Genomic DNA, 27,628 nt, shown 5'->3' on the forward strand with positions numbered 1-27,628 from the left:
TACTACTGTGCTATGTACGAAAGAGGAGACAGGCACACAAGCCATACTAACAAGGATACTTAGAGCCATTACGATAATTTATTTAACGACAACTTTTAAACTCATAATTGTCTTGAAAATGTACAAAATGTACTACTTATAGACACGCCAAAAACAAACCAACACAAAAACGCACGCACGCACACACACGAAACCCTTCCACCATGGGGGACTCGTACAACAGTTTTCCGGTTGACTGCAGGAAAGAAGAGTAAAGATCACAATTTAAAGCATGTTACTGCCAAACACAAGCATAATGGATGTTTCCTGAGTAATTGTCAGAAAGTTCTCAAAACAGCATTCCAAGTTCAACATTTCTTATACGTATGCAGTAATCAGTCAGTTCATGTTCCTAGTCGGATAACGAGACACGAGAACTCCCTCAACTCAGATATCCGGTTTATAAACCGGAAGCGATCTTTGGAAGCTCTTGATTGGCTCAGGGCTGTTGCTATGACTTCTGTTCCAGACGCTTTGGCGTCTGCAAATTCTTGCGTCTTCCACAAAGCTATTCTTTCATCATGTGGCTGCCTAGTACCGCAAGTACCCTGTGTTCAAATGTAGTTTGAAAATAATTTTAAACAAGGCGTAGCTTCGTGGGGTCAAACCTGAGCACCTAATAGATCGAACAAACATCTAATCTTATCAAGATGAAGGTTGGTATTACGTAAATATTACTGTATTTTGGGTTAGCAAAACATAATTGAGTTAAAAAAGAATGAAAATGTCTTCACTTAGCGAGCGACTTGCTAAAGGTAGTGCTCATCAGATAACGAAACTTTTTGACACGTTTGTAGTGGAACTGATTTTCATGTCAGCTTCTTGTTAATCGAATTAAGTCTATATTGCCTTACACAGCTACTGGATGCGACCAATTCTTGTTATCCTGAAGTCTGCGTGTGCTCACCAATACGTATTTACCATTGGACACTTTTGCACATGTTGTACATGCAAAAAGATGCCGTTATTTGCCTAACCTTCCTGACCGGATGTAATGATTTGTCATATGTTGTGTCTGTTGAAGTACCTTTATTTTGACTAAATTAGAAAATGGTCTTCAGCCAAATGTCCTGATTGTGTCCACAGAGCATTTTTACTCTCATAGACAATGCTTGGATGGGCTCGAGGTTATTGTACAAGTGGCAGAAATCCCTTGGAAATTATATAGCTGTTGCGGGGTGAGTGAAAATTAATGCCACGTGAAATACAAAGTTTGACCTGACTAAACCCATGCACAATGTATACAACCCAACAGACAAGACAGCTCAGTGAAAATATTTGATCGCCATGGACACAAGTGGACTGAAATCAGCCTTCCAGGGTATGTGTCAGAGAATAGATGTTAAAATATGAGTCCAAAGTGTGTTTGAAATAATCCTCCGCTTTTTCATGTTCTCCTAGACGCTGTGTGGGAATGGACTGGGATAAGGACGGGGACATTTTGGCAGTGATAGCAGCAAAATCCAGCTCCATATACTTATGGGATGCCAGTATCAATAAAACTTCAAAGATAGATAGCGGAATGAGGTATACTTGCATTCAGTCTTGTGCAATTTAGATGAACTGTTTGAACAATGCTATGATGGCTGTATATAAGTACCGTAACTACAATGTTAATCAGTAGTGAAAATACATTCTCCTATTTGGTAATTTATCTGGATTGTCACCAAAAGTAATGGTTTCTTCCTTGGTACACACTCCAACTTTCTACAAAGCTCCGTGGACATCTATTTGCGTAATCCTGCTTTATGTGTCCCACTGTTCACTGGTTCTAGTTAAATTAGATGCTCTGAAAATGGGAATTAAATCCACTAAATTAGTGGTGAAGATTGAATTTTTAAAACTATATATTTAATATTAGTTCAACATTTATTAGTCATATTTTCCATGTTGCTCAGACAAACAGACTCGTTTCAGAGGTGCAATGATTTAAAAAAAATATTTTCCCTGACAGAGATCACATTTCTCTCATTGTGTGGTCAAAAATGGGGCCCCTGCTGGCAGCCGGCACTGCCAAAGGAAACCTGTTGATCTACAATCAGCAGACCTCACACAAGATTCCAATTTTAGGTAAATGACATTAAGATTAAGATATCCTTTATTTGTCCCACACTGGGGAAATTTACTGTCTACAGCAGCAAGATTGTGGGTATCATAACAAGCATGATCGCTTTCAGCATTTCTGCTCGGTTTATATCATTCTTCTCTCACCTCTGTTGCCATGCATGGTAGGCAAACATACCAAGAAAATAACCTGTGGCTGCTGGAATGCTCAGAATTTACTGGCCCTTGGCTGCGATGACAACAATCTGAGCATCAGCAATCAAGAGGGGGACACAATCCGAGAGGTGGTCACATGGAAAACACAAACACATTGCAGCATGCAGCTGCACACCTTTGCTGATATACTGTATAAGGGTCACACATTTCATTTACATTACTGGAGCTCTGTGTAAGGGAAATAGAAGTAACTATAAACAAGTATCATGACATCATAGTAAACACATGTGGCTACAATGTACTGAGCAGACAGTCTGTTTTTATTTTGTTACAGATAAAACTGCGTGGTGCACCTGCAGACATTTACTTTTCCATGATGAAGACTAGCGAAAGGAATTCCCAAGGAGAGAACACTGTGAGTTTCAGTGTGTTCTTTTTCAATGGCACTTTCAACAGATGATTTTCTCTGGTTACTCTGGCTTCCTCCCACATTCCAAAAGCATGCTTCTCAAGTAGATTGACGATTCTAAATTGCTCTAAAAGTGTTAATGGGAGCGTGAATGGTTGTTTGACTCGAGAGGTTAAGCGGGACAAAAAAATGTATGGCTGGTGAACTCATTAGGTCTACATCCCAATAAACTACTACCACTACAGTAAGTATACAGTTTAAGATAAGAAAAAGATAAGAAAACCTTTATTAGTCTCGCAATGGAGAAATTCCAGATTCACAGCAGCAAAGTTATGAAAGGAAGAAGTAGAACAACAAAATATAGGAGCTGCTGGAAAGGCAGCCACTCACGCGGCACCATTTTGAAGTCAAAATAACAAAAATAACACAACACAACACATAGGACACAGACAGTCGTGCAATCTTCACCACTTTTCTGCATACACTTTGTTCTCTGAAGCAGTTATAGATGAAAGAGGAGAGGATCAAAGTGTCCTTTCACCAGTGGATCAGAGACGCCATGCTGAAAATGTGCACACGTCTGCTACAAGCTAAGTTTTGAAAGCATACACGAAGCTGTAGCGTCCATTGACGAAAAAGAGATTGGCTCACATCTCCTGTCCCATGTAAATCCACTTCAATTCCAAGCCGCGACTCCCAATAACGGTTTGATTTCAATAAAATGCATTTACGATGATTTCAGTTTAGGCAGACTTTCTGACATCACTTGTATTGTATTTCATCAGTGTACATAAAGTGTATTAATAGAATTGCATTGCATATGCTTACTTACATGGCATTTGATTGTCTAGGTGAGTGTCTGCGTGGACAAGAAAATCTTGGTCCTTTTCAGCATCACCAACACCGAAGACTGGTATGAGCTGGCGTTTGAGGCGAGTTATGGGCGCATCGTCTCTTATCGCTGGTACGGCACACACGCACGACATTACATAAGGTCTTTGGGTATTTTTTAAAAAAGCACTATGATGTTGTTTTATTACTATTGTGGCAAAACGCACACATTGAATATTCTCTGGAATTTTCTTCCACTTTTATCAGGTTTGGTGATGGCTATATTCTCATTGGCTTCTCCCATGGGTACTTTGTGGTCATTTCCACTCATGTCAGAGAGATTGGGCATGAGCTCTGCCAGGCTCGCAACCATAAAGACAGTCTTAACAGTGTAGCCATCTCATCCGCATTAAACAAGGCTGCCTCTTGTGGGGACAACAGGTATGTATAACCTCTTAATGGAGGTTACGCTTCAGTGAGGTAGGATGAATCAAACTAAACCCTTGTGTACATTGCAGCATAAAGATCCATGATCTCTGTGACCTCAAATACATTAGCAACGTGATTCAGCTGGAGGATGAGACAAAAGGTGAGGAAGTTTCCTGCTATTACAGTAGTTTGAAATGTACCCTGCACGTCTCTCTCCGATGTCCTTCTCAAACTACCTGACTTTTTTCGTTGTTCACAATTTTTTGGTTGTTGTCGCGCTGTCAGACTACCAGATAAATATCGTTCGGGTCTTGGACTGGGCGAAACGTTACACCTACAAGTCTGTCACCGACCAGACACCGCTCAATCGTTGCTTGCTCCTGTCAAGATTCAGTCCATCGGCGCAGGTCTGACAGAGAGCCAATGTCAAAGTCAAGCAGCTGTCAAAGTCATGTTGATGGAGGCATTATGTGCATGTGTTTCCTACACAGAAAAAGCAAAAAATTAAAATTAGAAAAAGGTACTATGCATCCGTTCCTGCATGGTCGGGAGAGGGTAGTATGGACTGTCGATTCACCAAAAAGAACTTCACGGATTGGTTGAATGACACCACGTTTGCTAATCAGCTACTAGCTTGGCAATTAGCAAACGTAGCAGGAGTTGAAATGCGATATATACTTTCCAAGATTTCCCCTTTTGTTCCAGTCACCATACTGTACACCACATTGTGATTGTGTGCGCCACTTCCAGTCTCACATCAGAAGTAGGAGGGCACTCTCTTCCTATTGGTCAATGCCGACAAATCAATCGAAGGACCTCGTGGGACATATCACCCTACATGACAAGACGAACAAAAATTCTGACAGGCTAAACTTTCGTCGTTGTCGAGTATGTCACAATACACGGGCTCAGACGTGCCAAGACAACTCAAAATCAGCTACAAAACACTACGTTTGTCTGCCACGCATCTGTCGGCTTGACTTGTACTATGTCGGCTCAGGTCTGGACCAGCTGAGTTGGACAGATGATGGCCAGCTGTTGGCGGTATCCACACAGAGGGGCACTCTTCATGTCTTCCTCACAAAGCTTCCTATTCTGGGGGACAGTTATGGAACCAGACTGGCTTACCTTACGTCTCTGCTGGAGGTCACAGTGTCAAACTATGGGGTGAGGACTTGCATTTATCGGAACCTGAAAGACTCCTCACTGGACTCATTGTGTGCCTTAGTAACTCAGTTGTTTTGCAGATACCTCCTGTGGCCATACAAGTGGAAGTAGAACCAACTTTCATTGCTGTGGGACCCTACCATGTTGCTGTTGGAATGAACAACAAAGCCTGGTTCTATGCACCACTTCTTGAACAAGAATCTGGTGTGTGTCATGTTTAACAAGCGTCCATTACGTCAGATCACTTTACGCGGCTCGTTTTAATGGACTATTTTTGTTCAGCTTTTACCAAACTGAGGGAGATTGAGTACTTCGGGACAGTTGCCAACATGTGTCTTAATGCAAAATATGCCGCAGCTTTGTTTGATGGTAAAGTGCAACTGCACATGGTAAGTCACATTTACTTATGTTCTGTGTCCATTAGCTTATCAGTGAATTCCACACAAAACATATTTATGCTTTTTACCTTGTTTGATTTCGAGATCGATGGCAGTGAGCAGGAGGAGAGGAAGCAAATGAAGTTGTTCCCAGACGATGACAGAAAAGGTCGGATCCTTTGCCACGCTCTCACCGCTGACTTCCTCTACTATGGCACTGATGTAAGGCTCGGCAACAGCCAAAGCACCAGCTCATTTATCCATGTTTCAATGATCTGTATTTAGAAAAGAAATATGCAGAATTCCTGTTTCTCATTTCGTTCACTGGATTCATGAGTTCCTTCTGTTGTTCTTCCAGTTAGGTAACGTTGTGTGTGTCCTGGTGGAGGATTGGGAAACTGTGAGCACTTACAGCCACACCGTGGCATTAAGTAAAGTTTTCCCAGATGTAAATGGCACACGGTTGATCTTTATTGATGACAAGAAGAGCGGCTTCCTGCTCACCCTTTCAAGTGTGAGTACCGGTACATACAATGTGCACAATTGACACGCTTATGGCCAGCTGAAAACACAGCCAATTTGAGACCAAGACTCTTTAGATTGTACCTGTGGCTGATAAATCAACAATCTGATCTCACGGCAGTACAACACAACATGAAACCCATGAATATATTAAATCACATTCAGGCAACAGCGTAAGACATGGCGAGTACCCCAACCTGTGTCTTCTGTGAGGGAGAAATTGCTCTGAAAAAGCCTTCAGAGCAATATCTCCAGCGGGGCCAGAGAGAGGAAGCTCTCCAAAGACATTTGCTTTTTTTAAAATCATTTTTGTGAGCATGTGATCTTACTTTTTATTGCCTTAACCTATAATCGCGATGAGCTGTTTGCTGTTGCAAGCGGTTGCACCTCATTTTCAAAGTAAATTTTTTTTAAAACTCTGATGTGTGACCTGGTATCAAATGTGCCATGGATCGGTACCAGTCGACGGCCTGCTGGTTGGGGCCCCCTGCTCTACATGAATCTTCGGTGTAAATGTGAATGCAAAAGGTTATTCTTGTCTTGCCAGCCAACTGGACCGGCTCACCAGTAGTCCAAGATATACTTTCCCAAAGTCAGCAGGGATAGGCTCCAGCAACCCCAGGCATAAAAGAAAAGTCATGGATAGATAGTTTATATTTTGTCCACTTGACCTCCTCAACTCTCTCAAAATGAGATCTCTGCTCAAATTCTTGTGTTCGGTCATTACAGGCAGCAGACTTGTGCCTTGAGCTTCCAAACTTCTCCCCCACCATCACTGGAGTGCTGTGGGACAACTGGCACGCTGACAGAGTAGTTTTTGTAGCTTTCGATGATGACAAAGTCTACACTTACGCTGTGCATAAAACCACCATATATGGTAGGGAAACGCCAAACCCAAGCTTCACAGGTGTCCTTTTTGATGTTATTTAAGTGTTAGCATCAGTAATGTTGTGGGCAATGTGATTCACAGTCATCCTGTGATTGATTGATGATGATCAGGACTGTTCCTTTAATCTATGTTTTCATGTCCCATCCTGATCATCTAGGCCCACGAGTGGTGTTAGTGGGGAGCACTCCTCTTCTCTCCTCCCAGAAACCTTTGCTGCTCTACAATGGGGTGCTAACGTGCCAGACGGCGAGCGGCAAGATCAATGAAGTGGCTTTGAGCACACATTCCTTCCTTGAACACTCAACAAGCACACCGTCTGGGTCACAGCCAGAACTTTGCAAGCAGCTCACACAGGCCCTCCAGCTTAAAAGGTTAGCTCAACTGCTTTTGATTGGAGGGACTTGATTTCTTGGCAGTGTCAGGTTATATTAATTTAGATAATGGCTGGAGGCTTCAAATCTTGTCACCACTAGTCATCAGTTCACTGGTCACAAGTTTCCATGATTTTCTAGTTTCCGCAGGAAATCCGGGATTCTGCCATCCCGAAATTTGCTGTCCGCATAATTGAAAACAATCAGTGGAAATAAGGGCAAGGTGCAGAACATTACATTTACAGTACATGTTGTTTTCGGCCAGGCTGCTAGATATTGCAGTCGGGCAGGCCGTGTTCACGCTCCAGGGCGTGATGCCCAATTCAGATTTTTTGTTGTTGTTAAATCTGCTATTTTTTGTTTTCGTTCACAAAACAAATGCATCCTCTAATCTTAACACATCCGTAATATGACACGCAAGCCCACAAAGCCCAACATTGAGTGACACACGCAAAAGATGATGACTTGTGGCAGTGTTTACGGACGTAAATATAATCCAACATGGAGGGGCTCTGTTTGATCATTTTATATCGACTGAAGAGCGATGCGGGAGGTGGTGGAATTATTTGGGAGAAATGAGGCAACGCTTTCTTTTCTCTTCATTTCATGGAGACTTCCAGTAATAATGGAGACGTCTACTGAAGATGAGGTCACATCACTGCCGTGCGTAATAAATGAACTGTCTGTGCGGTTGAATTACATTTATTATCATACTGTATGCAGTATGCTTATATCGAGGTCAAGCGGTTTTGGTTTTGCAGATAAATTCCCAAAAGAATTCTTCATTCATTATTACATTAATTTGCTTTATAACTGGTCATTTTCAATTTTTTTTTTTAAGGCCCATGGAAATTTCAAGCCGCGAAATCGAAATTTGTTCTCCACAGAATCAGAATTGTTCTCCACGGAATCAACATTTTTTCTCTGCAGATTCCTGGGGAGTTAATTTTGTTTCCACTTTCAGGGATTTGTTTCATATTAGAGCAAGATGTCTCTCTGTCAACTCTGCTAACCATTTCCCATATTTTTTAGTTAGTGTGTCTGTGAAATCATTAAACATTATCTTTCAATCCTTTGGTACAAGTAAATGGTCAGAATTTAGAATTTAAATCAATGCGTAGGGCTAAAACATTGCAGTCTGTTGCTTTTCTCCTTATTCAACGAGCATTTATGGTACTCTGCATTTGGTCAATTCTGACACTGGTTCCTAATTCTTCCTTGTGTGTTGAAAAAAAACCCCACCCTCCATGGGGACTTGATTAGCATTTCTGTGGTTATAGTTATATGTATTTGTCTTTTTAGTCTCTTCTTAATACAGCAGTGGGTGGTGTTCCATTTATGAAGGGTAGACAATTCTGACCTGTGTGCACATTTGTCACAAGGTTTTACGAAGCCTGGGATCTGTGCTTGACTGAAGGCAGTGAGGCTGACAAGGCTGAGATCGGCAAAGCCTGTCTGGTTCACATGGAAGTTGAGCTGGCCATCCACTTCTACCGCATGAGTGGCAATGTGGGAATGGTGATGTCACTGCAGGCCATCCAGGTACAGTTATGGCCGGTGGAGCTTTGGACATTGCTTGCCAAATAGCTTTGGCTTTTCGAACAAATGAAACATGAAGTTCGTGAATTCAAGAATAAACACTAAACTTTTTTTTTTTTTTTTTCATTCATAGGGCATTGAGGATTATAACTTACTTGCAGGCCACTTGGCCATGTTCCTGGAGGACTTCTGTCTTGCTCAGGACCTCTATTTGGCCTCAAGCTGCCCCATAGCTGCCCTGGAGGTCAGATACATAGATATATACATACACATACACACACACACACATTTGTACATATATACTGTTCCTAGTTTTTAGGCTTCAGCATTGTAAACTAACGAGTTGTTGTAAGTTAAATTCTCTTGTTGTATTGTTCAGATGAGGAGAGACCTGCTGCACTGGGACAGCGCTCTGAAGTTAGCTAAGGGGTTAGCAGAAGACCAGATTCCATTTCTCTCCAAAGAATATGCCGTTCATCTGGAGTTTATGTACTTATACACACCCAGAAACAATCTTAATCCTGTTATGATCTTTAATGTTAGATCTGATGCATCGTCTGGTTTTCCATCTCTCTCTCTCTCTCTCTCTCTCTCTGTGTAGTGGAGACTACATGAATGCTCTGGCACATTATGAGAAAGGAATGACTCATAATAATAAAGTAAGTGCAACAGTTTCAATATTTGCAGTTTGACGTCATAATGAAGTGTAAAGTGAATGCCTCTGCATGCGAGTCAAAAATAGGAACGGCTTTCAGTGTGATGCAGTACAACAATTTAATCACAATCATGAACAGATTGTGAAATTGATACCTCACTGACCGTATAAATCAAAAATGAGTACAGTACTATCATCCTTGGAAAGGCACAATCAGTCCCACGGAAACTCACTGATTTTCTAAAGTCAAGAGTATCATTTGATAAGGCACAAACATTGTCTAGTTTGAATAACAATGACACTGTCATACTGTTGTTGTTTTTTTTTTTAATCAATGTTATTTACTTTTTTACTCTACTGTCTTCTTACTATCCCTTGGGTTGCAGTTCCAGGAGCATGATGAGGTATGCCAGGCAGGTGTAGCCAGAATGTCCATTCGGATGGGTGACATAAGGAGAGGAGTGGCACAGGCTATTCAGCACCCAAGTAGAGTCCTGAAGAAAGAATGCGCAGCCATACTGGAAAGCATGAAGGTAAGTGTTTAGTTTTAGTGCCCTTTATGTATCTAAATTCCTGTACGGTATTATGGATGTGTGTCTGTATTTGATTTTTTTGTTTTATATCGCAGCAATTCTCAGAAGCTGCACAGCTCTATGAAAAAGGACAGTGCTATGACAAGGCAGCATCGGTTTATATTCGCTGCAAAAACTGGTGAGACAAATCCCAAAAACAGCAGCGCTCATATCCTGAATGTGGTCTCAAGTTATTCTGTAATTTTATGTTAAATGTTCTTTTGATGGCGGCGCGGGCACCCGCAGCGGCTCCTCTTGTTGTCTGTTGTCTGTTTAAGAGGGAGGAAATTTCATCTGTGCTGTGCACATTTGACAATAAAGTTGTACTTGATACTTGACTTGAAGTTGTCGACAGTGAAACAACTCCTTTTTCAGGGTAAAGGTGGGAGAGTTACTGCCTAATGTCACCTCTTCCAAGATTCACCTGCAGTATGCTAAAGCCAAAGAGGCGGATGGCAAGTAGGTTCCATTTGGCGTCTCCATTGAGCTCAGGAATCGTAAAAAAACAACAACAAAAAAAACAAACAACAACAACAAAAATGGGGTAATGGTTCTGTGTTCTTCAGTTATAAAGAGGCAGCACAAGCCTATGGGAGCGCAAAAGACTGGGACAATGTAACTCGCGTGCTGCTGGATCACCTGAAAAACCCAGAAGGAGCTGTTCGCATTGTCAGAGAGACGCAGAGCATTGAAGGAGCGAAGATGGTGGCCAGGTGAGACAAAATGTCTGCCTTGACAAAAAGTTAATGCTCAGTTTTAACAAGATGTTAATTATTGTGGTTGCAGTTGGTGTATAACTGCATCATAATCTACTGAGAGACGCTCAGTGAATTATTCGATCTAATACTGATTTTCTGGAATATTAGAAACACAGACCCCTAAACAGACAGTTCTTATATCGGAGCTCATTTGACTGTGCAAGGGCATCGAGTCATCAAGTGACTGCACATGCAAATTACCACACACAACAACATTTGTTGTATGTATACATATTTCTTGTTTAAAAAAAATACATGCAACATATGCTTTTCATTCCTTCACTCTACTCTTTTGTGTCATTGTAACAGCTCATATGATGGGTTTGTGTCCTTTGCAGATTCTTCTTGTCGTTAAATGACTACGGCTCAGCCATCCACTTCTTGGTGCTGTCACAGTGCAACGATGAAGCCTTCCAGTTAGCACAGCAGCACAGACAGATGGAGGTCTACGCGGATATCATCGGTCTGTGACTGTCACCTCTCGTTAAGTTGAAATGCTGCGATTGGGTTCATTGCTTTGCATCATGCACTTTACCGCTTTGTGTGTGTTTTTACAGGCTCTGACGCAACACTGGAGGATTATCAGAGCATCGCTCTCTACTTTGAGGCAGAGAAGAACCACCTGCAAGCTGGCAAATTCTTTCAAAAATGTGGACAATACAACAGGGTAGGACGTCGCTTTTATTTTTTTTTGACTTACACTCGTACGTTACCATACATTCTAAAACTCTGAAATGATTTCCTGACAAATGCACTGACTTATTGTGAAATCTGGACCTGCTTAGTTGAAGCCCCAGCTGATGATATACAGTACTTGTAGCTGCCGTGACTTAGTCTGTTGAATGAATGGCAACAGATGGATGCCTGGTTAATTGTATCTTCTGCCATCTAGTGGAAGACTGTTTAGAATCACTGGCATAGATGGATGATACATTATTGTCATAAATAAATAACGATTGAAGATATTGAAAATTATTTCTGACCAATTGAGTAAATTTAGTTAATTATCCGCGCTAATCACTCAACTACAGCATCAGCCCAACTCGGGAACGACCTCCAAGTGGTGTTGGGCGTGCCTTCGGGTTACGAACAGTTCCCAGTCAACAGCCGACAACTGGGTCTGCAGGAGCCGCTTTGGGACCCAGTTGGATGTTGCTTAACAGCAACACCTACAGCATCAACCTCTCTTGTTCTCTTCCTCAGGCGTTGAAGCACTTTCTGAAGTGTCCTAATACGGAAGACAGCCTGGCTCTGGACATGGCCATTGAGACAGTGAGCGATCAGTGTGTCCGGTGCAAAAATCACTGTCAGCCGCGTTCAAAATTCATGTGTTTGATGTGTGTTTCCCAACAGGTGGGCCAAGCCAAAGACAGCTCCCTGACTAATCTACTAATAGAATACCTTATGGGGGAGAGCGATGGCATCCCAAAGGTGATGATTATACGGTGTTATGTGTCATCCCCTTTTTACATTTTATCGTGACAGTTCCAGCCGAAACTGTTTCCATATAACCCTCTCCGTTCAGTGAGATACAACACAATGCCTTTACAAAAATAAAAAGATTTTAGTTACTGCAATTACACAGCAACTATAATGCAATTCAGAAAAACTACTGGTGTTTGCTGTTTCGCATAGAAACAACTCTTAGAAAATAGTCTCAATGGTGTCTGAAAGTTTTAAGCACGTTTTAACTGTTTCTGGTTTGGATTATTAGGATGCGAAGTACCTGTTCCGACTCTACATGGCACTGCAGCAGTACAGGGAAGCCGCTCGCACTGCCATCATCATCGCTAGGGAAGAGCAGAATGCAGGTATGATCCCCTCTATCCCAAAAGCTGTTTACCTACCATTGCAGCATAATAAATGTGATACAACTACTCTACTCTGAACTGATTTGCAGCCGTGTTCCTTGTGTGTGTTTTCTACCAGGTAACTACCGTAGCTCCCACAACGTGCTGTTTAGCATGTACACACAACTGCAGGCCCACAAGATAAAGATTCCTGCAGAAATGGCCACTAACCTGATGATCCTGCACTCTTACCTGCTGGGAAAAGTGAGTGCTGATAAAACAAATACCTTTGGTTGTCATGAATGTAAAATGGACAGCCAAACAAAAACCATAAAATACTTTTAGTGGAATAGGTTTATTGGAAACATACCTGACTCAGGGTTATTTTTGCCTTTGCCTTTAATTTTAAAATCCTGTCTCTCACGAAAAAACAAAAAACAAACTTATACGATCACAACATATCAAAATAGATAGAGATCTGTTGCACTAATAAAATGAGCTTCAGTTTGTAGTCATTGGGTAAGGATTACGGATTTGATGACACTTTACATATGGTGAATTGGCTCAAATTGACATGTCGAACAATCAGTCCCATTTAATATGAGTTTGAACATGATTTTCACAATTGGTAGAGACATTATATTTTTGTTCCCGGCGCAAGTCTAGCGAAAAGCCTGATCTAACTGTGCCCATGGGTGGAGTTGTCTTTCTTTTGGTTATTTTCGTAGATGCACGCAGTTAGCAACGAGTGGTTGCACCGTTGTGGGTATGAACGCAGCTGACTTGCTTTCCAGCCAATGGAAGCCACTCCTCTCATTCCCTTTAAATTAGGTGCAAAAGAGGTGCACGGCCGACAGAGCGAAAGCATAAACGGACTCGCTGGAGTCCATGCAGGAGATCGATGCGCGCAAAGTATGGATATAAAGAAGAGCAAGAAGATCTTCACTTGCAAAATTTCCAAACACATTCAAAGAGGCTTGCACCTGCAGGAAAATCAAGATGTGACGGTTTTTATGCCTGAGTACAGGTGATCTGCCTACAAAAATAGAGCTCTATCTCAGTTTTTTTCTTTTTATTAATTGACTACAGGTTGAACAGGTTGTGGATCACATTACTGGTGGATTTATAATTTTTAATCATTTAAACTTGCTCTCATTTTTTTCCTCACCATTATAACCTGTCAGAACAGGGGTGTGTAGGCCTCTTATGACCACTATATAAATAAATAAAACATAGCTCTGTGTAAATATTAAGAGTAGGCATATTCTGCATTTAATGATCCAAAGCACGCCAGCAAGTCAACTTATGAATGGAATCAAAAATTTAATAAAGGCTTTGGTGTAGCCTAGTCAAAGTCTGGACTTGATTCAGATTGAAATGGTGTGCAAGGCCATTCATGCTCAAAAACCTCCAGTGTTGCTGGATTAATGCAATTCAGCAAGGAAGAGTGGGCCAAAATATCTCCACAGAGATGTGTAAGACTCATTGGCAGGAATAGAAATTTCACTGATCGATTGATTTCAGTTGTTGCTGCTGAGGATGGCCTAACCAGTTATTAAGTTTAATTTTTTTTCCCACACAGGGCATATTAAATACTATTACATCGATATACCCTAGCCAAGAGAAAGATGAGTCAAATGCTGTTTCACACTGTGCAATGACAATAAAGATTGTCGTAAATAAGATTTTAAAAAAAGACTTTCCATACAGGTTCATATCAAGAGGAGAGACCACCTTAAAGGGGCACGTATGCTCATTCGTGTCAGCAAAAATATCAGCAAGTTTCCTGCACGTAAGTCATTCGACAACAATGCAGCTATTATTCCTTGTGTGTTTTTACATACTTGGCCAATACAGATGATTCTGATTCGGAGCTATTCATCCCATTTTATCGTCAGTGTCCCGGGTGAGCTGGAGCCTATTCCAGCTGACAAAGAACCATTCACACTTACAGTCACACCTTGACATAATTTCACATTTTCAATAAGCCTAATATAGAAATATACATTTTTTGAACAAGGTCTCACTTCGTATGTTGTGTTGCTGCAGATGTTGTGCCCATTTTGACATCGGCGGTCATTGAATGTCACCGAGCCGGGTTGAAAAACTCCGCTTTTGGCTTTGCCGCCATGCTCATGCGGCCTGAGTACCGAAACGAGATACACCAGAACTACAGGAAGAAGATTGAGGCTATGGTTCGGTGAGCAACCAGCATGACACACTCTCCTGGCGTCAACTGACTTCACATACCACACACAGTCACACGCCATCCATCCATCCATCCATCTTCTACCGCTTATCCGGGGCCGGGTCGCGGGGGCAACAGCTTTAGCAGGGAAGCCCAGACTTCCCTCTCCCTAGCTACTTCTTCCAGCTCTCCCCGGGGGATCCCGAGGCGTTCCCAGGCCAGCTGGGTGACATAGTCACTCCAGCGTGTCCTGGGTCTTCCTCGGGGTCTCCTCCCGGTGGGACATGCCCGGAACACCTCACCAGGGAGGCGTTCAGGAGGCATCCGAATCAGATGCCCAAGCCACCTCATCTGGCTCCTCTCGATGTGGAGGAGAAGCGGCTCGACTCTGAGCCCCTCCCGGATGACCGAGCTTCTCACCTTATCTCTAAGGGAGAGCCCGGACACCCTGCGGAGAAAACTCATTTCGGCCGCTTGTATCCGGGATCTCGTTCTTTCGGTCACGACCCATAGCTCGTGACCATAGATGAGGGTTGGAACGTAGATCGACCGGTAAATTGAGAGCTTCGCCCTTTGGCTCAGCTCCTTCTTCACCACGACAGACCGATACAACGTCCGCATCACAGCAGACGCTGCACCGATCCGCCTGTCGATCTCTCGCTCCCTCCTGCCCTCACTCGTGAACAAGACCCCAAGATACTTAAACTCCTCCACTTGGGGCAAGATCTCTCCCCCGACCCGGAGGGGGCACTCCACCCTTTTCCGACTGAGGACCATGGTTTCAGATTTGGAGGTGCTGATTTTCATCCCAACCGCTTCACACTCAGCTGCGAAACGCTCCAGTGAGCGTTGGAGAGCCCCGTTTGAAGGAGCCAACAGCACCACATCATCTGCAAAAAGCAGGGATGCAATACTGAGGCCACCAAAACGGACGCCCTCAACGCTTCGGCTGCGCCTAGAAATTCTGTCCATAAAGATTATGAACAGAATCGGCGACAAAGGGCAGCCTTGGCGGAGTCCTACCCTCACTGGAAACGATTCCGACTTACTGCCGGCAATGCGAACCAAACTCTGACATCGGTGGTATAGTGACCGAATAGCCCGTATCAGGGGGTTCGGTACCCCATACCCACGAAGCACCCCCCACAGAACTCCCCGAGGGACACGGTCAAACGCCTTCTCCAAGTCCACAAAACACATGTAGACTGGTTGGGCGAATTCCCACATACCCTCGAGGACCCTGCTAAGGGTGTAGAGCTGGTCCACTGTTCCACGGCCGGGACGAAAACCACACTGCTCCTCCTCAATCTGAGGCTCGACTTCCTGACGGACCCTCCTCTCCAGCACCCCTGAATAGACCTTACCAGGGAGGCTGAGGAGTGTGATCCCTCTGTAGTTGGAACACACCCTCCGGTCCCCCCTTTTAAAAAGAGGGACTACCACCCCGGTCTGCCAATCCAGAGGCACTCTCCCCGTTGACCACGCGATGTTGCAGAGGCGTGTCAACCAGGACAGCCCCACAACATCCAGAGCCTTGAGGAACTCCGGGCGGATCTCATCCACCCCTGGGGCCCTGCCACCGAGGAGCTTTTTAACCACATCGGTGACTTCAACCACAGAAATAGGAGAGCCCACCTCAGGGTCCTCAGACTCTGCTTCCTCCAAGGAAGACGTGTTGGTGGGGTTGAGGAGGTCTTCGAAGTACTCTGCCCACCGGTTCACAACGTCCCGACTCGAAGTCAGCAGTGCCCCATCCCCACTGTACACAGTGTTAGTGGTGCACTGCTTCCCCCTCCTGAGACGTCGGATGGTGGACCAGAATTTCCTCGAAGCCGTCCGGAAGTCGGCTTCCATGGCCTCACCGAACTCTTCCCACGCTCGGGTTTTTGCCTCGGCGACCACCGAAGCTGCGTTCCGCTTGGCCAGTCGATACCCGTCAGCTGCCTCTGGGGTCCCACAGGCCATAAAGGCTCGATAGGACTCCTTCTTCAGCTTGACGGCATCCCTTACTGCTGGTGTCCACCAGCGAGTACGAGGGTTGCCGCCACGACAGGCACCAACCACCTTACGGCCACAACTCAGATTGGCCGCCTCAACAATAGAGGCACGGAACATGGTCCACTCGGACTCAATGTCCCCCGTCTCCCCCGGAACATGGGAAAAGCTCTGTCGGAGGTGGGAGTTGAAACTCCTTCTGACAGGGGATTCCGCCAGACGCTCCCAACAAACCCTCACAATACGTTTGGGTCTGCCAGGACGGACCGGCATCTTCCCCCACCATCGGAGCCTACTCACCACCAGGTGGTGATCAGTTGACAGCTCCGCCCCTCTCTTCACCCGAGTGTCCAAAACATGCGGCCGCAAATCCGATGATACAACCACAAGGTCGATCATCGAACTACGGCCTAGGGTGTCCTGGTGCCAAGTGCACATATGGACACCCTTATGTTTGAACAAGGTGTTCGTTATGGACAATCCGTGGCGAGCACAGAAGTCCAATAACAAAACACCACTCGAGTTCTGATCGGGGGGGCCGTTCCTCCCAATCACGCCCCTCCAGGTCTCACTGTCATTGCCCACGTGAGCATTGAAGTCCCCCAGCAGAACAAGGGAGTCCCCAGCAGGAGTACTCTCCAGCACACCCTCCAAGGACTCCAAAAAGGGTGGGTATGCTGAGCTGCCGTTTGGTGCATATGCACAAACAACAGTCAGGACCCGTCCCCCCACCCGAAGGCGGAGGGAAGCAACCCTCTCGTCTACCGGTGTGAACCCCAATGTACAGGCACTGAGCCGGGGGGCAATGAGTATGCCCACACCTGCTCTGCGCCTCTCACCATGAGCAACTCCAGAGTGGAAGAGAGTCCAACCCCTCTCGAGAGAACTAGTACCAGAACCCAGGCTGTGTGTGGAGGCAAGTCCGACTATATCCAGTCGGAACTTCTCTACCTCACACACCAGCTCGGGCTCCTTCCCTGCCAGAGAGGTGACATTCCATGTCCCAAGAGCTAGCTTCTGTAGCCGAGGATCGGACCGCCAGGGTCCCCGCCTTTGGCTGCCGCCCAGCTCGCATTGCACCCGACCCCTTTGACCCCTCCCACGGGTGGTGAGACCATGAGAAGGGGCAGTCACACGCCGATATGTTTATTTATGTGCTCAATTGAAAGTTGACTATTCAATGTTGTCTTTCTTTTTGAAAATTGTTCTGCCTTTGTCAAAAGGATGAGGAAACTGTAATTTACGAACTTCACCACTAGATAGAGCAGCTACACTGTAACTCAGGTATCACCAATGTGGTGCAAGCAGGCACCAGGTAGACCCCTTGAGTAGCAGCCCATGTTCCTGTTTAAAAATCAGTGCCATGCTTTGAATTGTATATTATGAATAATAGCCTTTACATACATTTTACATAAGCATGATAACTATTAAGATAAGATAAGAAAACCTTTATTAGTCTCGCAATGGAGAAATTCCCAATTCACAGCAGCAAAGTTATGAAAGGAAGAAGTAGTTTATTATCTTATGTACGTCACCTGGCTCATCTGTCTGTTTTAGAAACCAAACGCATCCCTTGAGCACAAACATTTACTCGCCCTTGCTCAAACTCCATGAGAATCCCCAAGAAAATCTGAATGTTCAGCGGTATACGTCATGTGGTCATCTATGATCTGTTCATTTGATACCCGACTTTCATGTTGTTAGGCGTCCAGATACATCAGAGTTGGAAGAGGAAACTACCCCGTGTCCTTACTGTGGCTTTCAGCTTCCGCAGAATGAACTGCTGTGCATCTCGTGCAAGAACAACCTGCCCTATTGCATTGCCACAGTGAGTGTGCTCGACCATTCATTGGGCTGATCAAACACTTGACAATTTCCTCCTGGAAAATCACATTTTGTTTCTTTTGTCTTGCTTTATCACCACAACGATAGGGTCGTCATATGCTGAAAGAAGACTGGTCTGTGTGTCCTCATTGCGAATTTCCTGCACTCTACTCGCAGTTCATCCTGTAAGCGACACACGCTGTGATTTGGAATGCTCTAGTTTTGACACACACTTTGGTGAAACAAAATGCATACAGAATTTATTATGACTGCCGGTTTCTCAGTATCGATTGCAAGACAAGAGCTTTGGATGAATTTATTCGAAAAAAGGTGACTTTTGATTTCAGGTTACTGGAGACTGAGACAGTGTGTCCGATGTGCTCAGAGACTCTGAGTGCCCAGCAAGTGAAGAAGATCAAAGATTGTTCCAAACACTTGCAGACTGATCAAGTGGATCAGTGAAGCTGACGGTGAAAGTTGAGCATGTACATTTGCCCTCTTCTCTTCAACTTGCAGTTTTAACAGAATTCAAATGAACTTTTGTGAAATTTTAATCATCTGCTGAAGCCACTCTTTTGACTCAGATGTAGAGCACACTGACTACTGTTTATATTCTTATAACTTTTTGGGCATCTGATTTATTGAATTGTTAATGTAGTACAGTATTCAATTTACATGAATGGACAAATAGAGTAATTTTAAAATTTGTCAAATAAACCAATACAGCTATTTACAAATATGATTAGAAGCTCACAAATGGACTTGATGCTTAGCTCACTAATAGGCATAAAGTACAGTATGTCATCCATGTGCATATCCTATGTAATGGTGGTTCACTATACTGTATAGCACAATTTCAGTACACAATTTGATTACCGGTAGTTTTCGATGTGGAGATTGTAGTAACTACACACTCTCCTCTAAAAGTCTCATTGTTTTTGTCCAACAGCCAATGGATAAATAGTTTGTGCATATTTAATGATCAAGCATGTTGTCATAGAAAAGTACAAATTTTATTTTTATTCTTTGTACAAAGGACTGTTTACCCAAGTTTTTTTAAACAAAAATATAACAGCTTCTCATTGACATGGACTGAAAAAAATGAGACAAAATATAAAACGCCAACAAATGTAAAGACAGAAAAGCAGATCACATTGAACAAAAAGATATTGTCATTGTAAAAAGTACTTAAAAAAAAAAGAAAAATGGAACTTCCTCATCATTGTTTCAGGCAGTAGAGGACAGCAAGTGCTTTACACCAAATAGCTCAAAATTCACTGAAAGGCATCAGTGCTGCAATCCAATGTGTACTGTACAGGCCATGTTGTTGAAAAGTGTTTTTCTCAGTCCACCCCACCGAAAGTCCAGTTCGACTTGAGGCTGCCTCATATTTGACAAAATTCCACCCACCCCTCTTTGACACTACGAACAACCCCCTTCACTTCCCACATCGCGTGGAACAAACAAGTTGAACCAGATGGAACACTGATGTTAGATTGTGAGCAGCAGCGTCCACATACTTCCGAAACCCTTTTCACGCTCAACATGTTTGCCAAAACAAAAAGAAACTGCATGTTACACAACACGTTAGTTTCATGCATTCAATCTGCAACAGAACTAGCGAGATGAAGACAACTCCAAACATATGGAATGTTTACAGCATCAAGTTGTGTTTGGAAATAGAAACACAAGAGTTCCAGTTGAAAAGGACCCCCCCCCGGGCAAGATAAACAAACATCACAACATGAAGCGATTCCGAGAATTGGCTAGTGCTCATTTTTGGACCATTGTGGTATTTCAATTTGACAGTGACCGATCTTGGTGTCTTTTACAACACTGACGACTTTTTAATTTTTCCCCAGCACAACCACACAAACCTAATTCAGTCATTTGGAAATGACTTTGGCCACATTCGAAAATGTTTAGCTCAGTGCTAGACAGCAGAGCACCATGTTGGTAAACAGCACCTTCTAAGAACGATAATGACCTCCTTTGTTACAAGCACGTCACAATTAGACTGTTGGTGTGACATACACACACCTATTAGCGGTGCATAGTAATCTTCACCTCGTGTATAAATTGGCTGAAGATGCAATTGCATAAATAGCAAACACTCAAGTGCATAGTCACTGAAAACAATAAACCAAGATCAGAAGTTGCGACTGGAAGTCTTTGGTGGAAAACATGAAATCGTCATGCAGATTAACGTTGCCTGTGTTTTATGAGTACATCACATTTTCATCTTTTATTAACAAAGTAAGATTGTTTCAATCAGCCAAGTTGTCCGAGATTGACTGAGAAAGCCCGCCAGTTGTGACCACAACACTGGTGAACCAACATTTCGTTCTCGCGTCAACTCAGCGGGTGCATATTGGGTGGCTCAAATTTTGGATCTCAAGGCAAGAAAAAAAAAAGGCTCCTTATCAAACCAAATAAACATCTAATTTTTAAGTGGATTGCAGTTCAGTAACCCTGTCATGGCGCATTTCCCAAAACACATAAAAGACTGTCAATCGTTCAATAGCTTATATTCTTCGATATCCATTTTAAGGGCTTAAGATGATAATTATATTCAAGTAAAATATTTTCCTTTAGTATCGATCCTGTAATGAAGTCTGGGTGACCTGCCTTATTTAGAAAATACACAAGACTCGGGGAAGAAATAATTGCAACTCTTAAGTCCTCCGTTCTTAACCAAAGAGTCACAGGCTGCTGCTGACTGTATTACATTCAGTTCTCCATTACAGTAAAAATGTCAATTTGCAGCACAATATAGTCAATGCAATGAAAAACTGGGAGGACGGAGCGATAACTAGCAGCCCCAAGAAGCCCCCAAGGCCTCCTCTGCACGCCCAACATGCGTATTTTTCAGTCGGACAATTTAAACCACGAGAAAAGCGCTTCACTACAGGAAGTTGGAGCTTGGAGAGATTTTTTTTTAAGTAGTCAAACTTCTGGATGGAATCTTACAGTGAGATGGTGTTAAGTGTTTGTGAGTTCACAGCACAATCAGTTCATTGAGCAGTCCTCTCCCTCTGTGTTTGTGTCGGTGTCAGAGCAGGCTGTGTCCATGGCGACGTGGGCGGGGCTTACAATGACGGCTCGTCTTTGCTCCTCCTCTGCGCTTGCGCTCCTCTCCTGAGTGCGCTCGATGTGATGGATAGCCTGAGAGGAGCAAACAGATGATGCAGCAAATATTCCACAATGAACCTCCACAATCTAATGGGATCTGCTATCAAAACATTTTTTACATGTTTATTATTGTGGTTGTAGTTCATCATACCCTTTCTAATATTTTGGTTGTAGTATGATACTGTACACCAGAAGTATCAAACCTTTTTGTCATGTACCGCTTTGGCGTTGTTCTTTCCCTAAGAGGGCTGTTATGACTGGTACAGATTTGAGCAAGAAACATGAAGTGGATGCAGATGATTTGCTTCAGTGGGCCACATTAAATGATGCGTCACCGGGCCTTGAGTTGAGTCACCTGTCTGTATACTCTAAGTATGGTGCAGTAAAACAAGCACACCACTGCAAACTACAACCATAATTTAATAGCTCTTTGACAGGAAACTGAACAATTACTGTTTTAATAAAGGCAGAAGATTTTGATACAACTAATGTATTGGGTGCTATTTAATTGTGCCCGTGTTGTGCATTATCGAGAAGATGTAAAGGACATACCTGCACAATGGTGTCCAGGTTTTGTCTCGACGTAGACATGGTGCTGTTGTGGAGAGACGAGCTCATTGTTACCACGGTGACGTGGTGATGGGGTTGCTGGGTTAGTGTCGGCGCTGGCACGATGACTGTCGGGTGGTGGGTTGAGGCGATGGGCGTTGGGGAGGTCTCCAACTGAAAACACATACAAATCACCTTTGTTACATCAGCGGGTCACTTCAACAATGTAAATACACAACAAAAATGTATATTCAGTCATGCCTGATAACTCTGAATACAAGCAAAAATGTGTGGTTTGTAATAAAATAATTTGCATTTTCCATCACTCGAGTCTCTTGGAATACAGGTGGATTTTACATGTATGAATGTGTGTGACCAACCTTTGGACTGCGAGGTGGTCTGTCTGCCGCTTGGATTTGTTGTAGCCGCAACAGCGTCTGGCTCTGGAGCTGCGCATGCTCCTCGTCCACCTGCTGGGTGATCACCCTGAGGCGATCCGGGTGCCCTTGGGTGTCCAGAGAGCGCACCTGAATCCAAACAAACGGAAGCAAGCTGTGGTGAACCAAATGTGCCGGATACACAGAAACGTATAACAATACCATAAAAACAAATCTAAATGGCAGTATTGAGAATCACTCCCTATCCACGATTTGATGACCTATATATCGTGAGTTGGCCATTATGTTGTGTTGTTCAAGTGTGAAGTGCGTATAGGTTAGGTTGTCCCCTGTATTGTGTCCTTGGTATATTCTATAATGCACCTTCAAAATAACAGTGATGGACATCTTAAAATCAAATATCCCATGGTGCATTGCAACGATACGGAAAAAGGATGTTCCCTTTCTAATGTACTGTTTGATTCTCAGCACAAGACAAATCCTTGAACTGTGGTGCGAAAAGTATCTTTGAGCAAGACGGATGCTGGCAAACAAGCATCGGTATTAATATGGCACCTGCACAGTTGTCAGCATTTTGAACGGTACCCGCACGATTTGGGTATTACAAAACAACTTCATTCAATGTTATGCTCACCTGCTCCTCCAGCTGCATGCGAGCGGAGCGTTCTCGGTCCAGTTGCTGGCGTAACTCCAGCATTTCCCTCCTCAGTTCCTCCACCTTCTCCTCATCCAGAGTGTCAGGAGAACCAATGCCTTCATCCTTCTCCTCCGCTCGCCTCCTCTTGGGCGAGGAACCGCTGAACTCCTGCAGTCACAATGTGGGAACAGTGTGAGACAGAAATCACACACACTATACACTGACTTAAAGCAAAACTATTCCTTGAACAACATCACAAAGGTTACATGCATGAGAGATGCTGTCGGGACACTTGGGCCTACCTGTATGAAGCGTTTGAGCTGGTTGTTCTGTGACAGGAGCTGCGTCTTTTCCTGCTCCAAGGTGAAGATGTAGTCTGCTGTCTGTTGCAAGATGGCTGCCTGCAGAGAGACGCAAAAGTGAATACACCAAGCAGAACAGATGATATCGCGTGCTATCGAGTGTTTCTGACAACAGATCCATTCCATCACACACACACACACACACACACACACACACACACACACACACACACACACACACACACACACACACACACACACACACACACACACAATGTTTTTATGTAGGTTAAGATGTTCAAATGTATGACCATGTACCTTGCTTAGTTTCTCCCCATCTGTGTGAGGCAGGAGAGTTTTCAGGGACTGGAAGCCCGCATTGATGCTTTGCATGCGCCGCCGCTCATTGCTGTTGGCGATTTCGCGTCGGATTCTCCTCTCCTGGTCTTGTGCCGTCTCTGGACTGAAGGGAATGTTGGCCAGGCTAAGGAAGAGTCACAGGGCATAGGTAATAATTTATGTTTTCATATGAAATTGGGAGAAGCTGCTCATAGCAACATCATAAGAAATGTAAATGCTCAAAAGTGGGCCAGAAGCCATACTTGAGCTGATGTGTGCCGTTGACTCAACACTTTCACACAAAGCACACACGCTGGACAAAAATACAGCCACAATAAAATATAAGAGTGGATCAGACACACACTAATAATAGGAGAAAACTTGGCCTAACTTGACCCATTCGCATTCCTTGACCTGAACTGCCACTGCATCACAGTTTAAATGAACTCTGAGTTGCAACCCACCTCACCCTCAAGATTGTCGCTTAACATGTTCACCATTAAAACGAGATTAAGGCACAGAGAGGACAACTAACCCAAGGAAAGAAACCAGTAGAACTTGAACTGAGATGTTTATAAAACACTCAAGGTCAGAGAGCAACTAGCTTGTGTGGTTTAAAAAGGATACGATCATTGTGGGTGGGGAAACCACACAAACAGAGAGCGAATAGGAATTTTCAACTTTGTGGTTACTAGCCAGTAACACCGGCGGGAAAAACAAAAGTAGGTGTCTACTTTCTAAATGAACATGATATAAGTAAGGGAGGAAGAAAGTGTGGAAATAAGAATGGTATAAAAGGAACAAAATGAGATTGGTGAAAAATGCTGGGATGCTTTTTTCATTATGAGCATTTATTAAACTGTTAATAAATCCAATTGTAATAAATAAATGTTAATATATGTGTAAATTATCATTCATCCAGGTCACTGATATAGAATACATCTGGACTATTCAGGTTGCCGTTTCGACTCTCATCCAAGTAGGCTGCATGAGTTCATGCACAAAAGCTCGATGGAGACCTCGAGCCTTTGAGCATGAACTGACGAAAGACCACCTGAACATTACAGTTATCACTAATGCCCCGAGAAGTGTCAATGTAAGAATATGAAACTTTAGAGTTTGGATTTTAGGTTTCTAGCTTGGGTTAGGGGTATGTAGTTAAGGCTTTAAGAGAGGCTTAGGGTTTAAACCGAGTTTTAGGATTTTCAACAACGGTTCCGATTCGAATTAGGGCTTTGAGGGATGGTGTTAGATATTCAAGTCCTGGTGTGGGTTTGTGTTTTGACCTGGCGAAGCTCCCCTCTTTGTATATTCTTACCTTCCTTCATTTGCGTAATTTAAAAAGTCTAATAAATGTAATTGTAGATGTAATAAATTGTAAATTGGATAAATATCAAATTTGTGTTACATATTTCAAAAGCATAATACCAGTGTGGCATGCTGCGTATAACAGTTTTAGAATTTTTTTTTCGGTCGGCCGGAAATGCCGTCCTTTGCATTAGCCTGTCCAGGTGTGCTTAATTAAGTGTCCGGGCTCCTTTTTAAGATAGCATCAGTTGTTCAAAATTATACGCGAACTATAACATATTTTACCACAATACACACTTATTCCTAAAATGTCGTTCTGGGGCTTCGGCATGGCAAAGTTGGAAACGATCTCGGCTGTTGTCGGCTTCTGCTTTGGCCGCCAGCAGCTGCGCACCTACAACATGGCCGCCTGAGGGCGCGTCGGCCAGCTGGTAGCAGCACAGTGAAATGTGACTCCACTCCTCCGGTACACGCTGAGCGCAGCAGCAGCGGCGGTAGGCAGGCTGCAAGCAGAAGGCCCCCGGGCACCGAGGAGAACAATGCTTTCGACCGTTAACGCCAACGACCAACGATCGCTGCTGCCCCTCCTCCAAAAAAACCCCAACACCGATTAACTGCCTCGCGGGTGGCCCGACGAGTGTGCCCGTGGAACCGACAAAGCCCAGTTGAGGCTCTTAAGCGTGCACTGAGCGCAGTTGGAAATTTGTCACGCTGTGTTAGCTTGGCGAGTTAGCAGCACAAGCGCGGCTACTGCTTTACAACAGAAGCGTAAAAGCCACAATAATTATCTATATTATTAATGATCCGAAAGACTACGATCTGGCCCAATGCGAAATGTTATCAATACTAAGCGCGTCACAAAATACATATTTGATGACCCTAATTTAGTTCTAAATCGCGAGACTGGCAAACACGTTAACCACCACGTGCTCGACTCCAAGTGCCATGTATCGATTTCAGGTGGTTAATTTACATATTTTGGGAGTGAATGCCTCCTTAACGTGTCTTGCTGGGTAAAGCAAGACTCTCCAGCTGACGAAGGACATGAAACGGGCGACTCCTTTTAGCGTCCGCTCGCACGGGAAGACTGCAGTTCAGGTAGTAATCCGCCACTTTGTACAACCTTGCTGCCAAACTATCGCATGCTAGCAGCTAACTGCTAACGCGCTACGTCGAGCCCGCAGCGCAACATCCACAAAGTGCTTCTTCGAAATGTACCTGCACAGTCCCCCGATAACATCCTTCTCCGTCTTCTTGAACTGCTGGAGGTTCGGTATCTTCTCTGTCGGCATCATGAAATATTCCATGCTTTCAAAGCCACCCCCTGAAACGCGTGTTTTGCCCTCTCTCCCACCCACTTCTCTCCCTCGGTGGGAAAAAAACAAAGACTGTACGGGGAAACGCACAGTTGCCGTAGTCTATTCGAGCAGTCACTCACACGCAAGACGCGCGGTGATGTGAAGAAACGGGTTTGAAAAACAAAAAGTTGTAGCTGTCCACAGCTGATGGGGTTCCCTCCAATGCGTGTGTGTGTGTGCGCGCGCGCGTGTCATCTTGCCTCCGCCTACTACGTGTTTGTGTCCATGTCTGTTGCCTCCGCCTACCCTTGTGATTGTGTGCGTGCGTGTGTGTGCGCGCAGCTGATCTATGTGAGGCGGGAAACAGCTGGTTGGAATCAGCCTCCTTCCGGTAAGACAAACAAGCTAGCAGAGGACAGGAGAGCAGCAAGTGCCCGTGAAAGACAGCCGCTTCTGGATTTCACGTTGGAGCATTCCAGGGGCGCGGCAGAGGTTCATCTATAGATGAGGTTTAGAAAATGTATGTGTACAATTTTTTTAATTAAAATTATTCACTCTCCTTTTAAGCATGTATTTATAATTATGTTGATGCTAACCAACTAAGTAATGAGCAAAACGAGTTTAGTTTCAGATTTTTGAAATAGTGTTATGTGCGATAAATACATTTTCCAATTGTTAAATGGGATAAATCAGTACAAAAATAAATAAGATGGTTAAATGGATTTCAATTAATACATTTTTTTGGAAAAAAAGACAACCTAACGATCATAAATACAGAAGTGCCTTGACGTGGGAGCTTTATTCATTGCCTGACCAAGCCTCTAACTGTACAATATTTACTTGTATATCAAATCAGTTTTCTCCATCTAAATCAGCTGTGTACATTTTGTCATAGGCAATGTAGTCAGTGGCACCTACAGAAAAATTTCATACGGGTGGCCAGATGGGGACAACAAAATCTTGGAGAGGCACACCAAAACCAAAAGCCATTATTTCAACCAGCCAACTGATATACTTGGCTTTATTGTGTTATTTTTAATGTTACTGATGATCCATTGTGCACAGACTAATAACATTACAGTTAACATTT

At 43.7% G+C, this 27,628-nt stretch overlaps 2 protein-coding genes across 3 annotated transcripts; one reads left to right on the top strand and one right to left on the bottom strand.

The window, feature by feature from the left end:
- The first annotated feature begins 488 nt into the window (after positions 1-488).
- wdr19 (WD repeat domain 19) lies at positions 489-22,581 on the top strand. 2 transcript variants are annotated; one of them, XM_086120795.1, is made up of 37 exons: positions 489-695; positions 1,126-1,217; positions 1,295-1,360; positions 1,441-1,566; positions 1,994-2,109; positions 2,272-2,387; positions 2,594-2,674; positions 3,520-3,632; positions 3,767-3,940; positions 4,018-4,088; positions 4,929-5,095; positions 5,176-5,299; positions 5,378-5,484; positions 5,578-5,694; positions 5,831-5,986; positions 6,724-6,871; positions 7,041-7,254; positions 8,637-8,796; positions 8,927-9,037; positions 9,173-9,282; positions 9,395-9,452; positions 9,835-9,981; positions 10,077-10,159; positions 10,396-10,479; positions 10,587-10,733; positions 11,117-11,241; positions 11,336-11,445; positions 11,982-12,050; positions 12,132-12,209; positions 12,493-12,589; positions 12,708-12,832; positions 14,279-14,360; positions 14,618-14,768; positions 18,456-18,579; positions 18,684-18,760; positions 18,923-19,060; positions 21,637-22,581. In XM_086120795.1, the coding sequence occupies exons 1-36, from the start codon at positions 690-692 to the stop codon at positions 19,035-19,037; spliced, it is 4,047 nt and encodes a 1,348-aa protein (XP_085976921.1). In that variant the 5' UTR covers positions 489-689; the 3' UTR covers positions 19,038-19,060; positions 21,637-22,581. The 2 variants fall into 2 exon arrangements, with proteins under 2 accessions (XP_085976921.1, XP_085976920.1); XM_086120794.1 differs by having other exon boundaries at positions 18,923-22,581.
- LOC147200428 (transcription factor AP-4-like) lies at positions 20,420-26,860 on the bottom strand. Its single transcript, XM_086120797.1, has 7 exons — positions 26,459-26,860; positions 23,912-24,077; positions 23,594-23,692; positions 23,289-23,459; positions 22,637-22,783; positions 22,260-22,430; positions 20,420-21,740 (listed from the first exon to the last, which is right to left on the bottom strand). The coding sequence occupies exons 1-7, from the start codon at positions 26,545-26,547 to the stop codon at positions 21,585-21,587; spliced, it is 999 nt and encodes a 332-aa protein (XP_085976923.1). The 5' UTR covers positions 26,548-26,860; the 3' UTR covers positions 20,420-21,584.
- Between the last annotated feature and the right edge of the window lie 768 nt (positions 26,861-27,628).

Source organism: Hippocampus guttulatus, chromosome 9 (assembly GCF_054856545.1).
Source record: "Hippocampus guttulatus isolate MCC_2025c chromosome 9, RoL_Hgut_1.0, whole genome shotgun sequence".
Classification (NCBI taxonomy): Eukaryota; Metazoa; Chordata; class Actinopteri; order Syngnathiformes; family Syngnathidae; genus Hippocampus; species Hippocampus guttulatus.